This window comes from Felis catus, chromosome A1, assembly GCF_018350175.1.
Source record: "Felis catus isolate Fca126 chromosome A1, F.catus_Fca126_mat1.0, whole genome shotgun sequence".
NCBI classification, from domain to species: domain Eukaryota; kingdom Metazoa; phylum Chordata; class Mammalia; order Carnivora; family Felidae; genus Felis; species Felis catus.
Window position 1 is genome coordinate 207,702,224 of NC_058368.1, and position 24,397 is coordinate 207,726,620.

Consider the following 24,397-nt stretch of genomic DNA (forward strand, 5'->3'; position numbering starts at 1 on the left):
TATACCAGCCTGAATATTTACATGATGACTATGATATTAATGTGCGGAAATTCTCATGACACAATAGAAAGAGAAGGAAGAAGCCTGCTTCATGTGGGATAGGACTTATACCCATATCAAAAAATTATGTAAATAAAAGAAATTAACTAAACGGCCAATAGTGGCTGATTGAGGTGATGAGCCTAAGTGAACCTGTTTTCTTTTCTCTGCTTTTTCATAAGAGGAAATTATCCTAGTACTTGTCATGTGGCCCTTTCCCCAGGGCGCAAGCCTCAGACCAACCTTGCCACGCTGTCCTGAGATTCTTGTCTTTAGCAACTAATCCCATCTAAAGCAATGGTCTTCAGTTTCAATGTACATACACATCACATCGGAATCTTGTCAAAAACGCAGATTCTAATTCAGTAAGTCTGAGATGAGGTGTAACATTCTGCATTTTACCAAGTTGCCAGGTAATTGATGCTGAGGTTCACGGAACACTCTTGAGTAACAAAGGTGTAAATGACCTCATCAACAACTTGTATAGATGTAGATGAGCAAGAAGATATGGCACCAGAAACAGAAATTTGAAAGAGACCCTTAACTTCCTAGAAGCCAGTGGACCTTAAGAATGAAGAAAATAGGGATGCCTGGGTGGCTCAGTCAGTTAAACGTCAGACTTGGGCTCAGGTCATGATCTCGTGATTTGTGAGTTCAAGCCCCACGTCGGGCTCTGTGCTGATAACGCGGAGCCTGCTTCTGATTCTGTGTCTCCCTCTCTCTCTGCCCCTCCCCTGCTCTCACTCTGTCTGTCTCTGTCTCAAAAATAAATAAACATTTAGAAAAAAAAGAATGAAGAAAATAGTAACTACTCAGGGATGATTTTGTAATCTATCACTTCCTATTTGGATATTATTAATTCTGAATACTGCTATGAATACTGGAGGGCTACTACCCTCTTAGAATTTATCATCAGTTAAAAACGAGAAGTGGAAAGATTGCATGAAGTACTGATAGACAACAATCAAGGGTTCCATGTAACTTTTATCATTTTTTTCTGGTGCAATACCAAGTGCACTTTACAATTCCTAAGCTCACTGATAACTAATTCAAGTCTTAGGTGATTTGGGGTCCATCCCAAACAGAATGGAAACCTGCTGATTAAACCAGTAGCGCTTGTGTACCTGTTGCTTTTTATTTAAACACTTTCTTTGGCTGGGCTTTGTCTTAGCTTGGCTTCCCCATTTAGGAGGTGATTCTGGGAAAAAATCATGCGCAAGTGGAAAAGTGGACAGGAAGAGAAAGGCAGTCAACAAAGCCTTGTTAAGGAAAAGGTTGCCACTTGAATAACTGGAGCTTATTCCAGTTAGGAACTCAGAGTAGCAGTGTTATCCCACCCAGTGGGAAATAAATCGCGATGCTTCTACATCAACTCCTGTCCATGTGAAGTTGAAGCCTAACTCCTGGGCAGGTGGTGAGCCACTCAGGATACTGGGCAAGCTGACAAAGAGCTTTGGAAGCCAAAGAAAAGAGATCTGTTTAAAAAAAAAAAAAATGCAAGTGATGTCAGTTGAAAGTTGAGTGAAGCAAAGTCACTGGTGTGGTGAGGGTGAAGGTCTATGGGCAAGACCACCTGGAGCATCTATTGTTACCTTTCATGTTAAGCATTATTCCAAATTTTAATTATCATATCTGTTTAATTTCACTTTTATTTTGCCAAATCTCCTGCTTTTCTTAATTTCTCTAAACCTCCTGCTTATTCCTTCCTTGAACTGGATCCTTGATGTTCTTAATTTCCCTAATTTCTGATCCATTCTTCATGTACGTCTATAGGATTTGGGATAATTGTGTAGATTTAACCCTTCTTCATCTAGATTATTGCAATAGCCTTTCAAATGATATGTCTACCTTACTGTTACTCTCATCCAATCCACCTGCCACACTGTTGTTCAAATATTATTTTTAAAAACACAAAGTCTTTAGGCTAATACATAAAACTCTTTAGATCTGTCTTCAGGCTCATCAACTATTCTCCATCTGCAACTGACACTCCAAAAATATATATCACTTCCTTGTCATTCCCTGAATATGCCATGCTATTTTATCTTTCCGTGCTATTTCATTCTACTTCCAATGCCCGTAACTGTCTATTTTTTTATTTTGAAAGAGAAACTATTTATCTTGAACTATTAATAACTATTAATAACTATTTTGAACTATTAATAACTATAAATAAAACTATTTATTTTGAAAGAGAGAGAGATCATGCAAGTGGGAGAGGGGCAGAGTGAGAGGGAGAGAGAATCCCAAGCAGGCCCCACACTCAGCGCGCAGCCGAACACGGGGCTCGATCTCCCATAGCGTGAGATTGCGATCTGAGCTGAAATCAAGAGTCAAATGCATAACCGACTGAGCCATCCAGGTGCCTCCCTACTTGTCTATTAACAACAATCCATTTGTCATCTAAAATTGGGAGCACATCCACTCCCTGCTCCCCAGTCACCAATCACAGTTCATCTCTCCTCTGTCCCATGCTATGGCTTTTGTCCCTGTAATTGTCCTTACCGTTTTACCAATCTATTATTCTTATTAGCCTCTCAGCTTGAGAGTAGCATCACTGAAATGTTCTCAACATTGTATTGCCAGTACATCTCCTGGTGTCTGGCACCTTGCTCAGGGCTGGCTTACTAAATTGAATGTAACAATTTGGAGATTGCAGTTGGAAAACCAGATGAAAGTCTGACATATAAGCACACACAGGAAGAAGTCTATGGAATAGTTTCACTTGTTAGAAGACAGAAGTTCTCCATCTTAACTTTAGTGATGTGGTTTGCTTGTTATGTATCATTTAGGAGATTTTAAATCTTTCAGTTCCTTGTTTCTACATCTGACCGCCATAAAGGCATTTGCAATCCAACACCATGGTAACCCTAACATTTTCCTTACTTTCCATTCTTCAATCCATCAGAGAAAAGAAAGCATAGTTTACTTCAACTTATTTTGTAATGGTAGAAATTAGAGGCGAAAGCATGAACAATAATCTCTTCCCATTGTGGAGTGGAGTACAAGCCACTTTCACAAGCATTATCACATTTGATCAGTTCACTCACTGACTTATGGAAACACATATCGCAGAGGTGTTGAGATCTTAAATATGTATTTCTGGCACATTCCCAAATGTTTAGAATTTCTCACTAATATTTGCATATATTCCACAACTCAATGTCTCATAAGCTGTGGGTTTTTCCACTTCCTGTCACCAGAGAAAAATTTTCTATAAAAAGTGTGGAAGGAGACATGAACTGAATTATTTGTGGTTAAAATGTTCTCCATTTCCTTTGGGCATCTAAGAAAGGGGAATTTCAAAGAGAGTTTGGATTTTCTCAAATCCAGTTGATCATTTCTTTCCTTAAGTTATTTTGTTTTCAGTTTAATATAAAACATGCTCACTGAAGAAAATTTTTTTAATTCAGAAATTTTAAAAGTCTACTGATTTGAAGCCCTAGAAATAGAGACAGAGAGAAAGAAGAGAGGGAGAGAGAACATTTCTATAACACAAGGCTAATAATTTATATCTAGTCTTATACGCAGTGTTTTATTTTTTTCTGTCTGTTATATTATGACCATGTTTCCTTGAAGTCAGATATTATTCCATTTGCTGAGGTAAATCTATGCAACATGATTTTATTGTTTTTAAACTGTGTGAAGCCAAGTTGAGTAAATTTAACTTTATATCTGGACTTGTTAGAACAAATGAAATAATTAAAAAAATATTACTTTTTTTGTTGCTTATTACTAAGTAAAAAATTTGGAAACATTAGAATGAAGATATTTTCTACTTTTCCAAAGATGATTTTGTATTTCTTTCATAATTTTATTCACAACAACCTTCTGGAAGGTGAGTCAATCCTGAGAACTGGCACATGTAAGGCATGGGTATTACTTTCTCAGTTAGCTCTAACCCACCGCATAATTCAGAACATTTGTTTCAAGCCACTGTTCTGCTTTATGAATGTGAAGTTTCCAAATAATAAATTCATATTTTGTGTGAGAATCCGTGGTACGCCAGCACCCACAGTAAACATGGCGACCATTCTACGTGGTATGGAGCCGTGATGACTTTTTTGTTCATTTCCTTCATATTTTTCATTAATTTTCCTTATAATGGATGTACATGGAACATTTAAGCAAGGAGATCATTTTTCTACTGCAAAAAAAAATTATTTCTAGGGACTATAACGGGGAGATTATATAAAATATAAAAATTCATGGTAAGTCACTTGTTTTTACACTGTCATGAATCATGCTTTTAAGAGAATGAAGTTTTAGAGATTTTTAAAGGTACTAGACATCAAAACCTGTGCTCTATTAAAAGTCATTAACCCTGTAAAGATGCTATACAATAGTAATTTTACAGCTAATGAGCCCCAAATTATCACATCACTTCAGAAAGCTAAAATAGAGGAATACAGTACATCCCACACCGCATCTCCTTGATACATGTTTCTGAGATAATGTTCACAATCAGTCATATTTATTTATCTCACACACACAAGCAACAGCAACAGCAGAGCATTCAACAAAAGAGAAAGCCATTCCTTAGAGCTCTCACACAGGCAAGATATAGGAGGAAATGTAATAGGGGCTTTAGAATCTAGAAGAATATGTATTTTATAATTAATTTTGTGAAGACAGGCTATTAAGCCGTATATCATGAGTTACTAACTTTGGTCATGTGAAGGACTGTTTATTGCTTACTTATAAATTTTAGCATAAATGAGTTTTTGAAAGTAGATTATCTAAAAGCACAGGAAAATAGAAAACTTTTAGATCCAAAAATGGTGATTATATTCTCTTTGTTTTGTTCTTTATTTCCTTTAATATTATAAAGACTAAAAAAAAAAAAACCAGAAATACATTCAATGCTGGAGTAAGTCCAACCTCTGGCAGCAGTTTATAATCTCTTAAACATTTTCCTAATTTTGTATCTTCTAATTTTAGTTCAGAGACTTTGCAAAGCCTGAACAGCTCACAATGAGATTACCTCCACTGTAAAAACTTCAGCTTATACATGTCATTATTTTTAAATTATTAATTTAAACATTAATATATCATGAGAACACATTATTGTATTCTTTTATTTCCCAATTTTTAAAAAAATTTTAGTGTTTATTTACTTATTTTGGGGAGAGACAGAGAGTGTGAGCAGGGGAGGGGCAGAGAGAGACGGAGAGGGAGAACCCCCGAGCAGGCTTTGTGCTGTCAGCACAGAGCCCAATGGGGGGTGGCTCAGAGTCATGAAGCTATGAGATCATCACCTGAGCCAAAACCAAGAGTTGGATGTTTACTCAACCGAGCCACCCAGGCGCCCCTATTTCTCGCTCTATTCTAAGGAAAAAAATTCAAACATAAGCAGAACCACCAATTTTAACTAGTGGGGAGTTTGTGACCATTACTGTCTATAGAGCACTATTCACATTTTATTTTAGCCCCAAACATCAGTACAGGTAAAGACAGATTTCAGCTATTGGGACCTTGACACAAAATCCACAATTTCTTCTAAAAACTTGTTATCTGCACAGATTTTCTCTTTTGAGAGACACATGTAGATTGAATTTGTTAGAGACAAGCTTATTCCCCTTTAAAAATGGTGTTAAATTATGATATATACCTTAATTTTTTTTAGAAGTCTGTTAACATGAAATCGATAAAAGAACTGTGATATAAAAGACAACCAAGGATATTAATTTTAGATGTTCTTACATTAATAATTTTTGCCACTTTTGCTTTAACTGAAATAAAAAAGGAAGGTATAACAAGGTCTGACTTTTCATACTCTGAGGAAAATATTACATTATTGCTCTTTTGTCATTTTGACATATGCTATGTTATTTCCATACTACAGGAATTCAAAGAGAACTTTGATTTTTCCTTTTCCAAATAGGATTTTAATAAAGTTTTCATTAAAAAGTGGTGACTTTCTTGGGGCGCCCAGGGGGCTCAGTGGATTGAGCGTCCAACTTCAGCTCAGGTGATGATCTCGTGGTTGTTGGGTTCAAGCCCCATGTCGGGCTCTGTGCTGACAGCTCAGAGCTTGCTTTGGATTCTCTACCCGCCTCTCTCTCTGCCCCTCCCCTACTCATGGGCACATGCCCTCCCTCTTTCTCTCTCTCTCTGTCATAAAAATAAATAAGCATTAAAAAAATATTTCTTAAAGAAGTGGTGAATTTCTTGATAAAATATTTCAATGGAGTTCTTTTTACCCTGGAATATTTCAAGGAAAAATTCATTTTCTTAAGTTTTAATCTAGAGTTTCACTTGTATGATCCCAGCTTTTTTAAAAAATGTTTTTGCATGTTAAGTCAATGGCGATATGACATCAGTGTGTCTAAGTAAGTTTATTATCATTTGTATTAATCTTTGTCTATGAGTTTCCTGCTTTATAATTTTTTACACATTTACTCTAATAAAACTTATATCTAAAGTGGACCAAGCCCAATAGATTGATTCAGTGAAAGAATTTAGAGGCTATATTGACAAGGCAGTAAATGGTACTAATCTCAAGCATACAGTAGTGTTTAGGTGCCAGTCCAAAACTATGAATTCCAAATGTTAGTAATACTAATTAAATGTCAGCAGACATTTTTTTTTTCAGGAAAAATCGTTTATATTTTTTCTTAGGATTATTTTGCACAATAGAGGCGCAGATAAGGTACTCAAAAAAAATCTTTGCGGGGCGCCTGGGTGGTGCAGTCGGTTAAGCGTCCGACTTCAGCCAGGTCACGATCTCGCGGTCTGGGAGTTCGAGCCCCGCGTCAGGCTCTGGACCGATGGCTCCGAGCCTGGAGCCCATTTCCGATTCTGTGTCTCCCCCTCTCTCTGCCCCTCCCCCGTTCATGCTCTGTCTCTCTCTGTCCCAAAAATAAATAAACGTTAAAAAAAAAAAATTTTTTTTTTAAAAAAAAATCTTTGCTTTCTTGCATAAAATGGGTCTATTTTCTGTTTAACAGGGAATCACTAGACTGCCTGGTATGTGTTCTTCTAATAATGATTTGTTTCAAAAACAAAATTAAATTTAAGAAAGGGAGGTGTGCCTGAATGGCTCAGTCGAGTTTCTGACTCTTGATTTCGGCTCAGGTCCTGATCTCAGATCATGGGATCAAGCCCTGTGTCAGGCTCTGCAAAGGGTGTAGAGACTTTTTAAGATTCTCTCTCTTTCTACCACTCTGGCTTTCTCACTGACTCTCTATAAAAAATTAGTTTAATTTAAAAAATAATGACTTGATTCACGAAAGATGAAAAGGCATGGTCAAATGGCAAAAGCAGCGGTGGAAAATCTTCCACACTGGGCATACAAACCATTCCATCCTCCCCCAAGTAATCACCAGATTGCTGAGCTGAAAAGGGAGTTGAACACGGTTTTGACTCTGCTCAACCTAATCACATTTTATAAGTTAAGGTTCTGATCGGTGGTATTTGGAATACCTATTTATGAACTACTTTTGTATTTGGAGAAACTGCATATTCTTCACAAGACTGGGGCACATGGATAACACCTCGAAGAAATAGGGTAAAATGTGGAAGAGGCTTGTGTGCCAACTTGCAGTAACTTTAAGATAGTTTGTTTCTCTTTAAGGGGAAAGAGTGTAAATGGAGGAAAAGAGAGGTGTAGGAGAGAGAGAGAAAAGTTAGAAAAGGAGAAGAAAGGAAGGAGAGAAAAGTGGACACAAGTAAGAAAAATAGGTCATATTTGGAGATAGATCTAATTATTCAGTATATCAGATCACATTACATCATATTAGTTATTCCATTCTTTTTCACTTTCTTAAAAGAAACAGTAAAGATTTTTCAATGCTGTACTATTAATAAAATTTACTTTTCTTTTTTTTCACAGATGGTTATGTTCTTCGGAGTTACTTGGTGGATAAGTAAGCTCATTTCCCTCTACTACTATACTTATAAAAAGAATGCTATGCTCTTCTTTAAGAAAGATTCCTAATATCATTTAAATAATACAACCTACTAAACTATCATAAATAAATTTTGAAACAATATGCTATACTAATGTCAATATCGTAATACCTAATAAAGTTAAGGTTTTCATAAAGTGTTACTCTTCTAAATAGACAAGAACCCTTCTCATTCATGAGTATACAGTTCACATTCATTGGAGACAGACACGGCAAACATTGGAGACAGATCAAAACCACTAACACTTTCATAAGTATTTTGCCTTTCACTTATTGATTAATGCAGTTGGTTGAATTGAATTAATCAGGGACCAATTAGTATCTACACAATAGGTGCTAATGTCACCTGTTAGTAATTTGGCCCCCAATTGAGGGCTTTTCTTTACTCACACTAGGCATAGTAGAGTATTAAGTTGTCTTTTTGGAAGCATGCCCAAAAAAAGATAGTCATCAATGTTTCTTCTATTCCTATGAATAAGATGTTGTCACAGCCTGTTACCAGTGTGCTGTTAGAGTCCCCCCTCAAACGTTATAAGATACTGTTCCAAGCATATCAGTGCAAGAAATGACCTCCATTATCAGGTCATATGCCAACATAAAGATTTACAGAATTCTGCATTATAATAAAGTCAAGGAAGGTTCACAAAGTATATCCATAAACAACCGACACTAATCAGAAAGAGGCAAATCAATGCCAAATGCTTTGTCAGAAAACTAGTAAAGAGTCAAAAGAAAGATAATCATAATATATTTATTTTTCTCAGAACCTTAATCACTATGGTAGGCAAGGGACTTTTCTATTTTATGAAAGATACAAATTTCAAGAAAGAATATGTGGCAAACCATAGGACCACATCTTCATCAGTGATTATTACAGGATGATTAAGAGAGAATTTAGAAAGTATACTCTAAGTAATTATTGGTTCACCATCTATTGAAGTGAATTGATACTTAATGTTTATTGAATGAATGATAGGAAAATCTGTCCTCTTTGCATTTATATCAGATTTCCAAGAGCCAAACTCTCCCTCAGTCTCAGAGGATCCAAACAGAAGGCATAGGCAACTCATAGCATCTGCCATAGTAGCCCCAACTTGGAGGGCCTGCTGCTGCTTCCATGATAAAAGCACAGAGGCAGTACAGGAACCCAAAGCGGGTCTGGTCTGACAGTCACCTTGTGTTTCTGAACTTTGAAACTGTATCCTACAGTTCAAGGCTATATTAGCATTTATAACACTTTCTATATTAATTACTTATATATCGTTATTTCCTCCATTAGACTATAAGCTTCTTGAAATCAAAGCTTGTATCTCATATTTATTTTATCTTTATTTTTTAAGCTTATTTTTGAGAGAGAGAGAGCAAACAAGGAGGGGAGGGGCAGAGAGGGGGACAGAGGATCTGAAGCAGGCTCTGTGCTGACAGCAGCAAGCCCAATGTGGGCTTGAACTCACGAACTGTGAGATCATGGCCTGAACTGAAATCAAGAGGCGGACACTTAACCAACTGAGCCACCCAGGCACCCCTATCTCACTCATACTACTTATACCTCCTGGTACATAGGAGGGATTCAGTAGGTATATAAAATAGAATATTTCGGGGCGCCTGGGTGGCTCAGTCGGTTAAGCATCCGACTTCGGCTCAGGTCATGATCTCATGGTCCGTGAGTTTGAGCCCCGCGTCAGGCTCTGTGCTGACAGCCTGGAGCCTGCTTCAGATTTTGTGTCTCCCTCTCTCTCTGGCCCTCCCCCATTCATGCTCTGTCTCTCTCTGTCTCAAAAATAAATAAACATTAAAAAAAATTTTTAAATAGAATATTTCACAAAGATTCAGGACCAAGTAAAACCAAAATATGTAAAAGTCGCTAGAACTATTATTATGCATGTAACCTATAACTATAAATATTTTTAGAATTATATGACATAAGAATCATCATAATAATCACATCTTGGCTACTCATTTTGTCACTAATATTTACATATCTTATAATTAATATTTACAAATTATAATTAGAAATATGCAAAAATGGTGCACCTACTTCCTATGCCAAATATATTCTATTTCATTCAACATTTGAAGTTCAAGTAAAAGTATAAATCTGATATTAACAAATATAAAGAATCCACGGGGCACCTGGTTGGCTCAGTCAGAGGAGCATATGACTTGATCTCGAGATTGTGAGTTCAAACCCCATGTGGGGTGTAGGGATTACTTAAATAAATACATTTTTAAAAGAAATCCATTAGGGCCCCCAGTGGAGTATCATGCCATGATTTTTCAGCTTGTTCAGTTCAACAAACTTAATAAGCTCTTCTTACCAGATATAGCTGTGTGCTAGGCACATGGTTGGATCCAAAGATGATAAAGCATGGTATATGTTGTTGAGGCATGTTTCCATTATTTTGTGTGTCTATGATATGGAATAAGTTGTGGGTTTTTGGTTATTTTTAGAATAGAACAGAAGATTAGGCTAAGCCAATGAAAGACGATGTAGATGAATATGAAGTTTTTTCCCACTTATAAAAGCATAACCTGTAACTTCTCAGCCTTAAATGCTTTATTGTGTCATATAAAATCATATGATTAACTTTTTAATCTAAATATTGCCTTAATGTTAAGACGATACCTTCTTTAAGATAAAAATTATTTTCTGCATTTACAGTGATGGAGAGATCTATGATGATATTGCTGATGGTAAGTTTCACATGGCACCCACCGCAGAGAACAGTAACAGTGAATTCATTCTTACAAATACTAAAAATAGCTTGCTGGATAAATTAGAGCTTTCTAATCTGATCAGAATTTGAATCACTTGAAAACGTTAGGAAAGGTAAATGCCGTGGTATAATTTTAAAAAATTATCTTTGCACATGACTGAAAATCAAGCAAGAATCTTATTTATTTTCTTTGAAAACAGAAGTATGAAAATAATTGGTGAGTATTCATTATACCATTAATCTTACTATGAATTACTTTCATACACAAAAATACGCATACTTGACCAATTAGTAGGTACTTATTTTATAACCTATAATGCTCATTAATATTCTCTTAGCATCACATATTTATAAATTAAGATCTAAAAAATTAATCTCAACTGAAATGATACATGGAGTTAATCATGTGGTCTTTTAGTTTCCTTTTAAACATGATTCTTGCTGGATTTTAACATCTTTAATCTCAATTAGAATGACTACCAAAGAGTACATTTAACTAAATGCCAGATAAAATACTCCTGAGTCTAATTTTGATAAAGAGTAAATCTATCCAGAAACTCGGTTAGGATTGCATACCGAGCAATGAACATATAGGGTCTTCCATTTAACTACTTTTTCATAAAGTGAGCCAGTTCTACATTTTTTAAATCCTAAATCAGAGGAGTGTGAATCACCCACATTTCTAACCTTGGAACACTTAGAAGATATGTGTTCTATATAACTACATTGAAATTCGTTTTTTTTTTTTTTCAGGTTGCATCTATGACAATGACTAGGTCTCAGCTAGTGTTCATTTGACGTGTTCATTTGGCGCCAGTATGAAATCTGAGCTTTAGCTGACCTATTATTGGATATCACAGAAAATGAACTCAGAAACGACTTATTACCATTTGTTTTAAAATTCTGATTATCTTTACAAAATTTTGAAACTTTGGACTTAGAAAATGATCTTAACATCTTGGAAGACTGTGTCAATGAGATGTAGAATTATTAAATATTCCATTTCTGCCTCAGCAACAATTATGAAGGCGCTTCTCTGAGACCATCAGTAGACCTCCCCTTCCTAAAAAAAAAAAAAGAAGAAGAAGAAATGACTGTGTTGTCTAAAGAAACATGAGGACAAAGAATAAAGAAATATAAGGAAGGAAATTTTAAGACATTCCACAAGAAGGAAAACCATTGTTTGAACCACTAATTATGATTGTATCTTATATTCTGCATTCAAAGTATCTATCTTTAAAAAGGTAGAATTTGCTGGGGGGGATAAATGTTTTCAAAAATTATAGCTGTAGCAGAATTTTTGTATAAAGATTGCCCCTGATTGTTAATTGTGAATATATGTTAATTATTTGATAAGAATGTATGCATTTAGTATGCACATTTAAGATTAAAACTGTAGAAGAGTCAAAAATAAGTTTTCTTTTTGCAGATTCATCCACTAACAGTTTAATTATGTGCTCTGTTTAAAGTACTGTTTTAACTAGAGTAGATATAAATGAGGGCTACCCTAAAATTATGAAGAATGGAAGAACGGACTTTGAAATTAATTAGACTTTTATGGTACCTCTTTACTACAAAGCCTCATTTGAAGGTTTTTGTTTTTCAATTACCTCTGTGGAACTGTTTTGTTTTTTTTTTTTTAACCACTTTACAGAAAAGTTGGCCTACTGTTTGGAATAGGGTGTTCCCTACTCATACATATTCATTCCCAAAGCATCTCCAAAACAAAACATGGGGCATTTGGGTTCCAAATGCTAAGAACACTAAACACCATGATACAAAATGCAAAACCCTAACACACAGGAAAATCCCATGTTAAGTAATTTTTTCACAACTTCCAAAATATGCAAATCATAATGCTGGCTTTACTAGTAATGAATGGTGATGTGAGATTGGGTAATTTATTTATCTCCCCCTGCCCCGTTTGCTCATCTGGAAATTATAGAATTAGATTAAATCAGTTTTTCCAAACTTTTTGACTACCAGTTACCTCAAACTTTTATAATCCATTCCCCAGCCCCAACCTCATATTTCAGAAGCTTTTGTTTATTTTTAAAACTCATTGATTAAATAATGATTAATGCATTTTCCATATCGTAATATTGCAAAGGCCCATTGGAGCTTCTGAAGAGTGGCCCTACTGAATTGACATCATTTCAAATAACTGTAGCCTCAGGGGCACCTGGGTGGTAGCTCAGTTGGTTAAGCATCTGACTCTTGATTTTGGCTCAGGTCATGCATGGGATTGAGCCCTGCATCAGGCTTGAGCTGACAGCGAAAAGCCTACTTGGGATTCTGTTTCTCCCTCTGTCTCTGCCCCTCCCCCACTCACACTCTCTCTTTATCTCAAAATAATAAATACATAAACTTTAAAAGAAATAATTGTACCTCAGCCTTCATATAGGTGAAGTGGGATTTCCATTTGGTGTGTTGAGATTTGAAAATCGATCATAAACCTTTAGTACTCAATTTATAGATTTCTGGAGGTCTGAGACTCCCTACACTAGAAACCAATGATGTCAAAGTCCCCTCCCAATTATGAAATACTTTGATGTCTACTTTTTGATGGAGTAAGCCAGTATATGCTCATATGATAAAATTATCTTAATACTAAATTACATAGCTCAAAAGTGGTTTCGTTTTGTTAAATTTGGTAGTAAATATACATAATACACTGACCGTGTATTTCCAGTAATTTTTTTCTGATTGAGAATAACATAAATTCAATACAATGTCAGTTTTTAAAATTCCAGATTAAATCAAGAGAATATTTGAGTTTTGGGTTATACACCAAGAAACAGACACACACATTGCTACAAAAGATTAATGTAATAGGTAATAACCTTAATATAAAAGATATTTGACATATTAATTTTAATATACCAAATATTATTTCTGTTATAGTTTTGTGTATAGAATTTTGTCACATGAGAAGAGCTACAAATAAAACCTTCCACGGATAACTTTGCCTCCTACTTCATCAAGAAATTGAGGTCATCAGCCTTTCTCTCCCATATTTTCATCCCACATCTGCAAGTCTTTCTCTAAGCCCAATCTTACCTTTTTGCTTTAACCTCAGAGGATGTTGTTCCTCCTGTTCAAGACTAAACCTCCCACCATTGCCCCTGATACTTTGCTTCCTATTTGGAATGAAATTGAAATAATCAAACACAATTCCCTTCAACTTCCAACAATGTCCAACCTTAATCATATTCAGACACTGTCCCAGGGAATAAGATGCCACTCCTCAAAGCTACAACTTGTGTCCAATTTCTTCCTCTTTCTCTGGAGTTTTCTTCCTTCACAATTCATTCTCATTCTCCCCTGCCCCCCCCAAAAAAAACACACACACATATACACACACAAACTCCCCACCCATCTTTTGCCCTTTCCCTTCTTCCCTTCCTCTTCTTTAACTTCTCCCAATTTGCAGATTCCCTCCTCTAGGCTTACAAGCATACTGAAGTCTTTCCCATTCAAAAAAAAACAACAGACACCTTGCCTTGAATCTAAATATCTCTCTAACTACAGCCCATTTCTATCTTTCTTTTCTCATCCCATCGTCTTAAAATGGTAGGGAGCATTTGACAACCAGAAAGATGTGCTTCAAAGACCTGCAACTATGGGGAGCTTAATTCACCATAGATCCTGCCTTCTACACTCTGAAGCCCATCACCACACTTGTGCTGACACCAGGCTTCCCACAGACTGCTCCTAGCCGATGGCTGAGCATAGCAGTCCTGTTCCTAAAAGATACAGAAGACCTCAGGTAGTGGGGCTGTGGCTTAAAGACTCCCCAACAGCCTTGCTAAAACTTCCCTACCCTGCATAGTACTCTGAGACGCTTCCTCCTGACATTCTTCCCTCCCCTCTTCATTAAGGTCAGACTTGCATTGCTCTCCGATGGCTCCTCCAACCTTCCCTGCCTCCCTTCCCCTGTTTCCTCTCACACATACATTTTTCCATTTTTCTGCAACATCAGCCATTTATGATGCGAAATAAATCAGATGAAGCACAGGCCACACTATAGCTCTCCAACCTGCCAATAATAAGGAGCCTCTTTGTGGGAGTGAGTGATGGACAAACCTTATTTAGTGTCTAGGACAGCCAGATTACATTTCTGTTAGAAGCACGGAATGCCATTGAGAGGTCTAACAGGAATATAATCATAAAAAAACTAATGCTGCTTGCATACTAACTTCTTAGCATCTGATATGTTGCAAATGTTGCAAATGCCATGGCCTGGAACAGAAATTTAAAGTCAAATTGTGGTTTGGGACATGCCCAACTGAGAATAATACTCAATAGCTGATACAGACCATTAGTGGCCGGGTGCTTTTTTTTTTTTTTTTTTTTAATTTTTTTTTTCAACGTTTATTTATTTTTGGGACAGAGAGAGACAGAGCATGAACGGGGGAGGGGCAGAGAGAGAGGGAGACACAGAATCGGAAACAGGCTCCAGGCTCTGAGCCGTCAGCCCAGAGCCCGACGCGGGGCTCGAACTCACAGACCGCGAGATCGTGACCTGGCTGAAGTCGGACGCTTAACCGACTGCGCCACCCAGGCGCCCCGGCCGGGTGCTTATTAACGAAGAACAAAGAAATACCTTCTACGACCACCTTCTCATTTCAGTTCTTAGAAACAGATCTTTGAGATATTGTAGTGTTTTTCAAAACCTCTAATAAAGTTAATGAAGAATCTTATTCAGACATGTAAACTATCTCTTCCCTTTCAAACTCATGATCTTACACTCACCATCAGATATGGCAGCTTGAGTCTCCATCATACTTCTAGGAGTAATATTGAGAGTAAAACTCTTTAAGTTAGGATGAAATTTTAGGTTTTGTTCTTTTTTTTTAATTTCTCTTAACATTTATTGATTTTTGGGAGAAAGAGAGAGAAAGAGAGACAGAGCGTGAGTGGGGGAGGAGCAGAGACCTAAGCACGCTCCAGGCTCTGAGCTGTCAGCATAGAGCCCAACGTGGGGCTTGAACTCGCTGACCGCGAGGTCATGACCTGAGACTTTCATGACCTGAGCCAAAGTGGGATGCTCAATCAACCGAGTCACCCAGGCACCCCTAAACTTAGGTTGTTGTTCTTTAGCTAACATGATATGCTTGTCAGAGCTTCACCCTATATGGTAGCAGCTGTGTTAAGAAAAGCACTGAGAAAGAAAGAAAGAAAGAAAGAAAGAAAGAAAGAAAGAAAGAAAGAAAGAAAGAAAGAAAGAAAGAAAGAAAGAAAGAAAGAAAGCACTGAAATGCTCTTGCCACCCACATTGCTTCAGGGGACCAGAGGTTTGTTTTTGTTGTTATCTTGTTTTGTTTTTTGGTTTCTGGTCTTTACTATGTGTAGATCTAAAAGAGTTGCACTAAGCTACAATGGTTACTAACCTCCGAGATCTAAATTAATACACAGGATACAGGACTAGAAAACCAAAACCACAAAGTATTAAAGGTTTTTATGCATTTGTCTACAAGAGAAACAACAGAAAATTCTCTCCTATCCCTAATATAGCTGTAGAAACAGACATACTCGGAAGGTGTCTTAGGCTGGGTTGTCCAGAAGCAGAGCTTCAGACTGGAATTCTTGTGTGAGGGATTTGTTGAGGGGGCTCTGCGGGAAAAAGAATCTGTAAGAATGAGGAAGCGGGACGGCGCAGGGGAAGGAGTTGCATAAAGACATGGGTCTCACTGCAGTCCGGGTTCAGCCTGGTTCCAAAAGAAAATGCCAGAGCAGAAATGGCTCCGTTGAGTCAGCCACCCTGAGACAAGGGAGCTGGGCTTGTATCTCCCCATCAGCAGTCGCTGGCTACCGCAGGCTTCTTCCCCCCAACCTCAATCTCCTACGTGACTGTGGGTAACACTGCCTCTTTGGGCTGAGAGAAATTCTCTCAAGTAAGGTGCAGCTGTGAGTTTCAGTAGTCAATTCTTACACAGTTGAGGGATGGGTGCGCCCACCGGGAAAAGTTACCAGGGATAGATCAGAAGTAAATCTTCTGCAGAGGGTCGCCTGGGGTGTGGGGGCAGTTAATTGGGTAAATGTCCAACTCTTGGTTTCGGCTTAGGTCACGATCTCACAGTTGGTGAGTCCGAGCCCCCCATGGGGCTCTGTGCCATACCAGAGCCTGCTTGGGATTCTCTCTCTCTTCCTCTCTCTCTCTCTCTCTCTCTCTCTCTCTGCCCCTTCCCCCACTTTTGTGTGCACTCACGCTTTCTCTCTCTCTTTCACACACACACACACACACACACACACACACACACATAAATAAACTTTAAAGAAAATTCTGTAGAAATAGTGGGCTTTCTCATCAAACAGGAGGAGACATAAAAGTGTATATATTATGGACCAAACACTAAAGCTGGCCTTTCTTACATCATTAAGGGGTAGTCCCAGCTTGTCAAGGTCCTGTGAGCATCCTGAATCATTTCAGTGGCAATGTCACCTAAGCCACCAGATTTTACACTGGGTAAGTATGTCGAGAGGCATCTGAAAGATGAATGTTCATTATGAGTCTGTTTATCATTATTCTATGTATCTTACTCATTTATTCAAAAGGTAAAATCATTCGAACCAATTCCATATATGGGCTGCATTGTCACTGTCATCCTCACCATCTATTAGCATTTTTTGTGTGCTTACTATATGCTAGACACTTCGCCGAGTGTTCTGAGCCTTGTCCTATTTAAACCTTATGTCAACCCTATCAAGTCAGGCTCAGAACAATGTAGATGTGATATGTGCTTTGCCCAAGTTTCAAGATCTTATTATTGTGATATCCTGCTTTCCGTATGTATGATACACACTTCTCCCGATTCCTGAATAATAATAATGAAAAGCATGAAAATTGTTTTCTTTTTTAATTTTTAATGTTTATTTTTGAGAAAGAGAGAGAGACAGAGAGACAGAGAGACAGAGCTCAGGCAGGGGACGGGCAGAGAGAGAAGGAGACATAGGATCCAAAGCATGCTCTAGGCTCTGAGCTGTCAACACAGAGCCGGACCGGGGGCTCAAAGTCACAAACTGCGAGATCATGACCTGAGCCAAAGTCAGACGCTTAACTGACTGAGCCACCCGGGTGCCTCAGAAAATCATGAAAATTGTTAGTGAGAATCAAAGAAGCCAGAAATTAGGAAAATAGCTGGTTCTTTTTCATTTTGATGCAGGTGGCAAACAGAAATGTTCGTGTCAAATAAGGTACAGAACCGAGTTTCAAGAGAGAGACTCATAAGTCTAAAATACATATTTAGTTAATGTTGAATTTAGAGAACATGAGCTATAAAATCTATAATGACTTCAGAAAAAAAATGGTAACAACTTGGTATGATTGACCCTTTAAAAACTAAAATACCAGGATTTACATATTCCAAGTAGAATTGTTCCTTCAAACTAGTCAATTATAGTGCTCTACACTTATTTCAGTGGTTTGCATAAGATTTATTATTCTGCCAGAAAGGGAGGAATGTCACTTTCAAATTTGCCTTTGCAACTTATGAAAAATTTATTTATAATACCTTTTCTATCAAAAGATAGCAAATGTTTAGCCTTTGAAAACAGATTCAATTTTTACCAAGAGGCTAAAACCTCATCTGGTGTATAAGGCAAGTGAGGGGAGCCCAGGTGGCTCAGTCGATTGAGTGACCAACTTCAGCTCAGGTCATGATCTCGTGGTTCACGAGTTCAAGCCCCATGTCAGGCTCTGTGTGCTACAGCTCAGAGCCTGGAGCCCGATTCTGAATCTGTGTCTCCCTCTCTCTCTGCCCCTCTCCTGCTCACACTCTCTCTCTCTCTCTCTTTCTCAAAAATAAATAAAATATTTAAAAAAATTAAGATGGGTGAACAAACAGGCAATATTCTTATGAAATTAAGCTATGACCATAAGTTAATGACAGTTTCTTGTCCATCATAAATGCCCCTTAACCTTTCTTACCATCTAAAGATAGATTTTTTTTTTGCTGAATACTTAATTTTTCAGTTTATAATAATAGTATAACGGGTTTGAATTTCTCTCAGTCACCTTTCAAACACTGTTTTCTCATTAAATGAAATACTATGAGTACATTAAAAGATCCATGGGTACTTCATCCCAATTACATTTTACTCCTTCCTTCCCTCCTTCTCAGAGAAAACCAGTACCTGATTTTGGTGTTTCCCATTCCCTTGCATTTCTTTATACTTTCCTTACGTATGTATGTATCCTTTAAAATGTTTGAAGTATTGGGGCGCCTGGATGTCTCGGTTGAGCATTCGACTCTTGATTTCAGCTCAGGTCGTGATTCCAGACTTGTGGGATCTAGCCCTGTGTCGGGCTCTGCACTGAACCTAAAGTCTGCTTAGCATCCTCTCTCTTTCTCTCTCTCTCTCTCTCTCTCTCTCTCTCTCTCTCTCTCTCTGCCCCCCTGCCCCCGCCCCTCTCCCTGCCTCACTCTGTCTCTAAAATAAAAATAAATAAATAAAAATTAGATGTTTCAAGTATTTTTTTATATCTTAATTTGGTATGACTAAGTATCATACTGTATGCATTTTTCTGCAACCTGCTTTTGTTACTTCTCATTATGTTGGGAAAGGAATAACATTCTATTAAGTGAAAAAAACCACAGATATTTCTGTCTTTCTACTAAAGTCACGCTAGATTGTATCCAACTCTTGCTATCATAAACAATGTTACTATGGACATTCCTGTTGGAGTTTCTCCAGGTGTGTGAGGGTTTCTCTATGGCATACATCCAGGATAGAAAATGCTAGAGTGGGGGTGCCTGGGTGGCGCAGTCGGTTAAGTGTCCGACTTCAGCCAGGTCACGATCTCGCAGTCCGGGAGTTCGAGCCCCGCGTCAGGCTCTGGGCTGATGGCTCAGAGCCTGGAGCCTGTTTCCGATTCTGTGTCTCCCTCTCTCTCTGCCCCTCCCCCGTTCATGCTCTGTCTCTCTCTGTCCCAAAAATAAATAAACATTGAAAAAAAAATGAAAAAAAAAAAAAAAGAAAATGCTAGAGTGGAATATACACATCCCCCACTTGAATAGAGATTGCCCAATGCTTTTTGTGTTTTTTTAAGAAACTCTTAACTTTACCAGCTCATGGAGATATTCTATATTTTCTTCTAAAAGTTTTACAGTTTTGCTTTCCACCTTAAATTATTTGAACCCATCTGGAAATATCAATCATTTTTCTCCCCAGAGAAGCAGTTTCTCCAAACCATTTACTGACTGTGCTAACCCTCTCCACTAATATGCAAGACCGACTCCGTATCGTATGCCAAGGTTCCATCCGTGCCTGGATCTGCTGTGAGACACATTCCTAGAACCACACTACTGTGTTTATTTCCACTACATTCATGCTGAGCATTGCTTGCTATTTGGCCAGGTAATTTCAAGTCTTTGAGCACTTTTTACAGGAAGTTTAAAGAATTTAATAGCATCGATATAATACTAAAAGGGAATTCAGGATAATTTTTAAGGTCCCACAATTATGGCAGTAATGTTTAAATTAATTACTATAAGAAGAAGTTAGTAAAAGTAAAAACGTAAATTAGTTCAGAAAAGGTCACGCAGAATACTAGACATGATTGTGAAAATGTAAAGTAGCAAAATATTCTTCCCCCCCAAAAAAAATAAATAAATCATTTATCTGATTCCTTGTTGACCAAGTACCTTCTGATTACCAACTCAGTTTCCTAAGTATATCTGTGAAAAGGGTACTACAGTAGAACGGAAACAGATGCTTTGGTCACTGAAAAAAATATTCCACTTACAAACTACTTTCTTAAAAAATTCTTATATCATAGTGGGACCTTCAGGAAAATTCTAAAATAGGATATGAAAACCACTGGCACCAACCATATAATGATTTTTCCTTCTTTTGAAAACATGGAATCTTATAGATTATGAACTTTGTTAGTTTGTTTTAAGTTTATTTCTTTCCTTTGAGAGTGCAAGCAGGGGAAGGGCAGAGAGAGAGGGAGAGAGAGAGAATCCCAAGCAGCCTCTGCATAGTCAGCACACAGTCTGATGCTGGGCTGGAACTCGAACCGTGAGATCATGACCGGAGCCAAAAGGACACTCAACGGACTGAGCCACCCAGGTGCCCCATGACCTTTTTTTTTTTTTTTAATTTGGCTGAGCCATGATCCCTGGGCTTCTCTCTTAATTGACAGATGTATCTCTACACTGAAGGTGCATAAAAACACAAGCAAACCACTTTTTTGAAACTCTTTTCTAGGGAATCCTGATTACTTCCTTTTCTGTGCTAGCTCCTTCCAATAATTATCTCTTTGTAAGAAAATCAAGCTTGGATAGTTTTCATCAGAAGAGTCTGCCTAAACTAACAATAATTAAGGAAGTGTGTTGGAATCTCTCACTATGATGGCCAGCTAGTTGATTTCTCTATTTCTATCACTTATTGAGACTATTTTATTAAATACATATGAATTTGTAATTTTAAATCTTCTTTATAGTTAAGCCTCTTCTCATTATGTTGGAAAATTTTCAATTACTAGTTATGTTTTTTGACTTAGTCTATTTTCTCTGATATTAATACAGCTACCCAACTGTCTTTCATCTTGTATACAATTTTCATCTCTTAATTTTTAACTTTTTTTAATTTTAGTGTACCTCTAGTCAACACCACATAGTCGGATTTTTAAAATTAATCTAACAAAAAAGAAAATTAAGAGTTTCTGCCTTTTAACTGAGAAATTCACAATTAAGTATTCCATCCATGTACACATATTTAGAACTGTTTCCTATCTTTTTTAAAAAAAATTGTGTAATGTTTTTATTTACTTTCTAGAGAGAGAGAAACAGACTGAGCGCCGGCAGGGGTGGGGGTGGGGCAGAGAGAGAGGGAGACACAGAATCCAAAGCAGGCTTCAGGTTCTGAGCTGTCTGCACAGAGCGGATGCGGCGCCCCGAACTCAGGAACCTCACGAACCTCCCGAACCTCGCGAATCTCCGGAACTGTGAGATCATGACCTGAGCTGAGGTTTGATGCTTCACCAACTGAGCCACCCAGGCGCCCCAGAACTGTTTCCTATCTTACACAGTCCTATTTGTTAGATTTCTTGCTATATGTCTTTGTTCTCCTTTTTGTCGTTTTTGGAGACTGATTTATTTCTTCTGTTTTGATTTTTTTTTGTTCGTTCTCCCCACCCCACTTCGCTCATGTGCAAATTCTATACTATATGTCCTACTAATGTTCTCCTAGTGGTTATCCTTATATTTTTTCCTGCGTAGTTCACAAAGTCTAGTGTTGATCAATTACTTAACCCCTCCCTCAAACAATCTGAGAGCTTTAGAATTGTTCAACTAAGGTCACCCACTCCTAAACAGCAAGCTATTTTCTTTCTTTCCCTTTTAATCCCCAATATTAAAATACTATTATTAAATGCAGTCTGTGTTTGCTTAAATTTGTCTACATGATTTACCAATTTCTTACTCATCACTGTTTCTTGTATCTTGGGCTATCTTTCCGGGCTCAGTTTCTTGTTCTTGAAATGCATATAATGAAAGCTTCAATAGTCACGTCTGTTGGAAATAAACACTGCCATTTTTTGGTTATCTAAAAATGTCTTTATTTTTCCATATTTAAAGATAGATTTTTTTTTAGGTACAGAAATTTTGATTTTTATATTTGTTTATCACTTTGAGATAATTTTTCTGTGTTCTGGCATCTATTATATCTATTGAGGAGACTCCAATTATTCTAATTGTAGTTCATGTAGATTGTCTTTCTTCTGCAACTGCTTTTAAGATCTCTTCGTCTTTGTCTTCACTATTTAGTGTCTGGGAGTGGATTTCATTTTATTTATCCTAATTTACCTATATTCTCTCTCCCATATTTGCTAATTTTGTCTTTCATAAATCCTAGAAAATGTAAGCCATAATCTCTTTAAATAAATATCTTTTTATTCTCTCAATTATTTCCTTCTGGTAATCCTATTCAAACATGTTAGATCTTATTCTACACTCCATATATTTTCTACCCCTTGGAATAGTGGTCTTTGTTATTTTCATTTTTTTATTGAGGTATAAATTATGTACAGGTAGATTTGACTCTTTAAACACAGTGTTGCAGAACCACTACTATAAAAAAATAGAACCATTCCATCACTTCTAAAAATTTCCCTGTGCCATGCTGTCCTCAATCAATAGCAAAGGCAACAAAAGCAAAATAAACAATTAGGACTACATCAAAATCAAAAGCTTATGCACAGCAAAGGAAACCATCAACAAAACGAAAAGGCAACCTATGAAATGCGAGAAAAAATTTAGAAACGACATAAATTCTAAAAACATTTAGAAACTTCCAATAAGAAGTTAATATCGAAAATGTACAAGGAGCTCATACTAGTTACTAGCAAAAAAAACAAACAACAACAACAAAAACCAAACAATAAAAAATAAATAACCCAATTTAAAAATGAGCAAATGACCTAAATAGACCTTTTTCCTAAGAAGACATATAAATGGCCAACAAGTACATGAGAAGATGTTCAATATCACTAATCACTGGGAAAATGCAAATGAAAACCACAATGAGATATCACCTCACACCTGTTACAATGTTTATTATCAGAAGAACAAGAGATAACAAATACTGGCTAGAATAGGAAGAAAAAAAGGAAGTTTGCATATAGCTGATGCGAATGTAAACTGGTACAGCCAATATGGGAAACAACATGGAAGTTCCTCAAGAAATTAAAAACAAAACTACCATATGATCCAGCAATTCCACTCCTGGGAATATAGCCAAAGGAAACAAATCATTATCTTAGAGAGATAACCTGCACTCTCATGTTCATTGCAGCATTATTCACAATAGCCAAGACACAAAAACAATTTCAGTGTCCATCAGTGGATGAACGGATATATTTACTGGAATATTATTCGGCCTTTAAAAAGAAGAAAATCCTGCCATTTGCAACAATGTGGACAAAATTGGAGGGCATGATAAGTGAAATAAGCCAGACGGGGAAAGACAAATACTGCATGATCCCACCTATACGTGGCATCTGAAAACCAAGCCCATAGAAACAGAGAATAGTTTGCTGGTTGACAGGAACTGGAGGGTGAGGGAAATAGAGGCCGATAAAAGGCTACAAACTTCCACCTACAAGAGGACTAAAGTCTGGGGTGCCCGGATGGCTCAGTCAGTGGAGGATGCACCTCTTTTTTTTTTTTTTTTCAATTTTTAAAAATTTATTTTGAGAGAGACAGAGAGACAAAGAGATAGTGAGAGTGGGGCAAGGGCAGAAAGAGAGGGAGAGAGAATCCCAAGCAGGCTGTACCCTGCCAGGGCAGAGCCTGACTCGAGGCTCAATCCCATGAAACTGTGAGATCACGACCTGAGCCGAAACCAAGAGTTGGACGCTTAATGGACTGAGCCACCCAGGTGCCCCTGAGTATGCAACTCCTGATCTTGGGGTTGTGAGTTTGAGCCCCATGTTGGGTGTAGAGATTACTCAAAATAAATGAATTAAATTTAGAAAAAAAAAAAAGGAATAAGGTCTAAGAATCTAGTGTATAATATGATGACTATAGATGATAATATTGTATTGTGTAATTGAAATTCACTAAGACAATAGAACTTAAGTGTTCTCAACAGCAATAACAACAACTATAATGGCAAATATGTGAGATAAGGGATGTGTTAGTCAATTCGATGATAGAAATCCTTTCATTTGTCAATTATACCTCAATTAAAAAAAAACATTTTTCAGTCTGTACTTTGTCTTTT

At 37.2% G+C, this 24,397-nt stretch overlaps 1 protein-coding gene across 3 annotated transcripts in view; it reads left to right on the plus strand.

Moving 5' to 3' along the window:
• FYB1 (FYN binding protein 1) overlaps nucleotides 1-13,629 on the plus strand; it is a 163,198-nt gene extending 149,569 nt beyond the window's left edge. For all 3 annotated transcript variants that reach the window (XM_045037898.1, XM_011286424.3, XM_045037901.1), the window contains 3 exons: nucleotides 7,874-7,907; nucleotides 10,612-10,643; nucleotides 11,420-13,629. In XM_045037898.1, the coding sequence (XP_044893833.1) occupies nucleotides 7,874-7,907; nucleotides 10,612-10,643; nucleotides 11,420-11,442 (89 nt within the window). In that variant the 3' untranslated portion in view covers nucleotides 11,443-13,629. The remainder of the gene's footprint in view (nucleotides 1-7,873; nucleotides 7,908-10,611; nucleotides 10,644-11,419) is intronic.
• The last annotated feature ends 10,768 nt before the right edge of the window (nucleotides 13,630-24,397 follow it).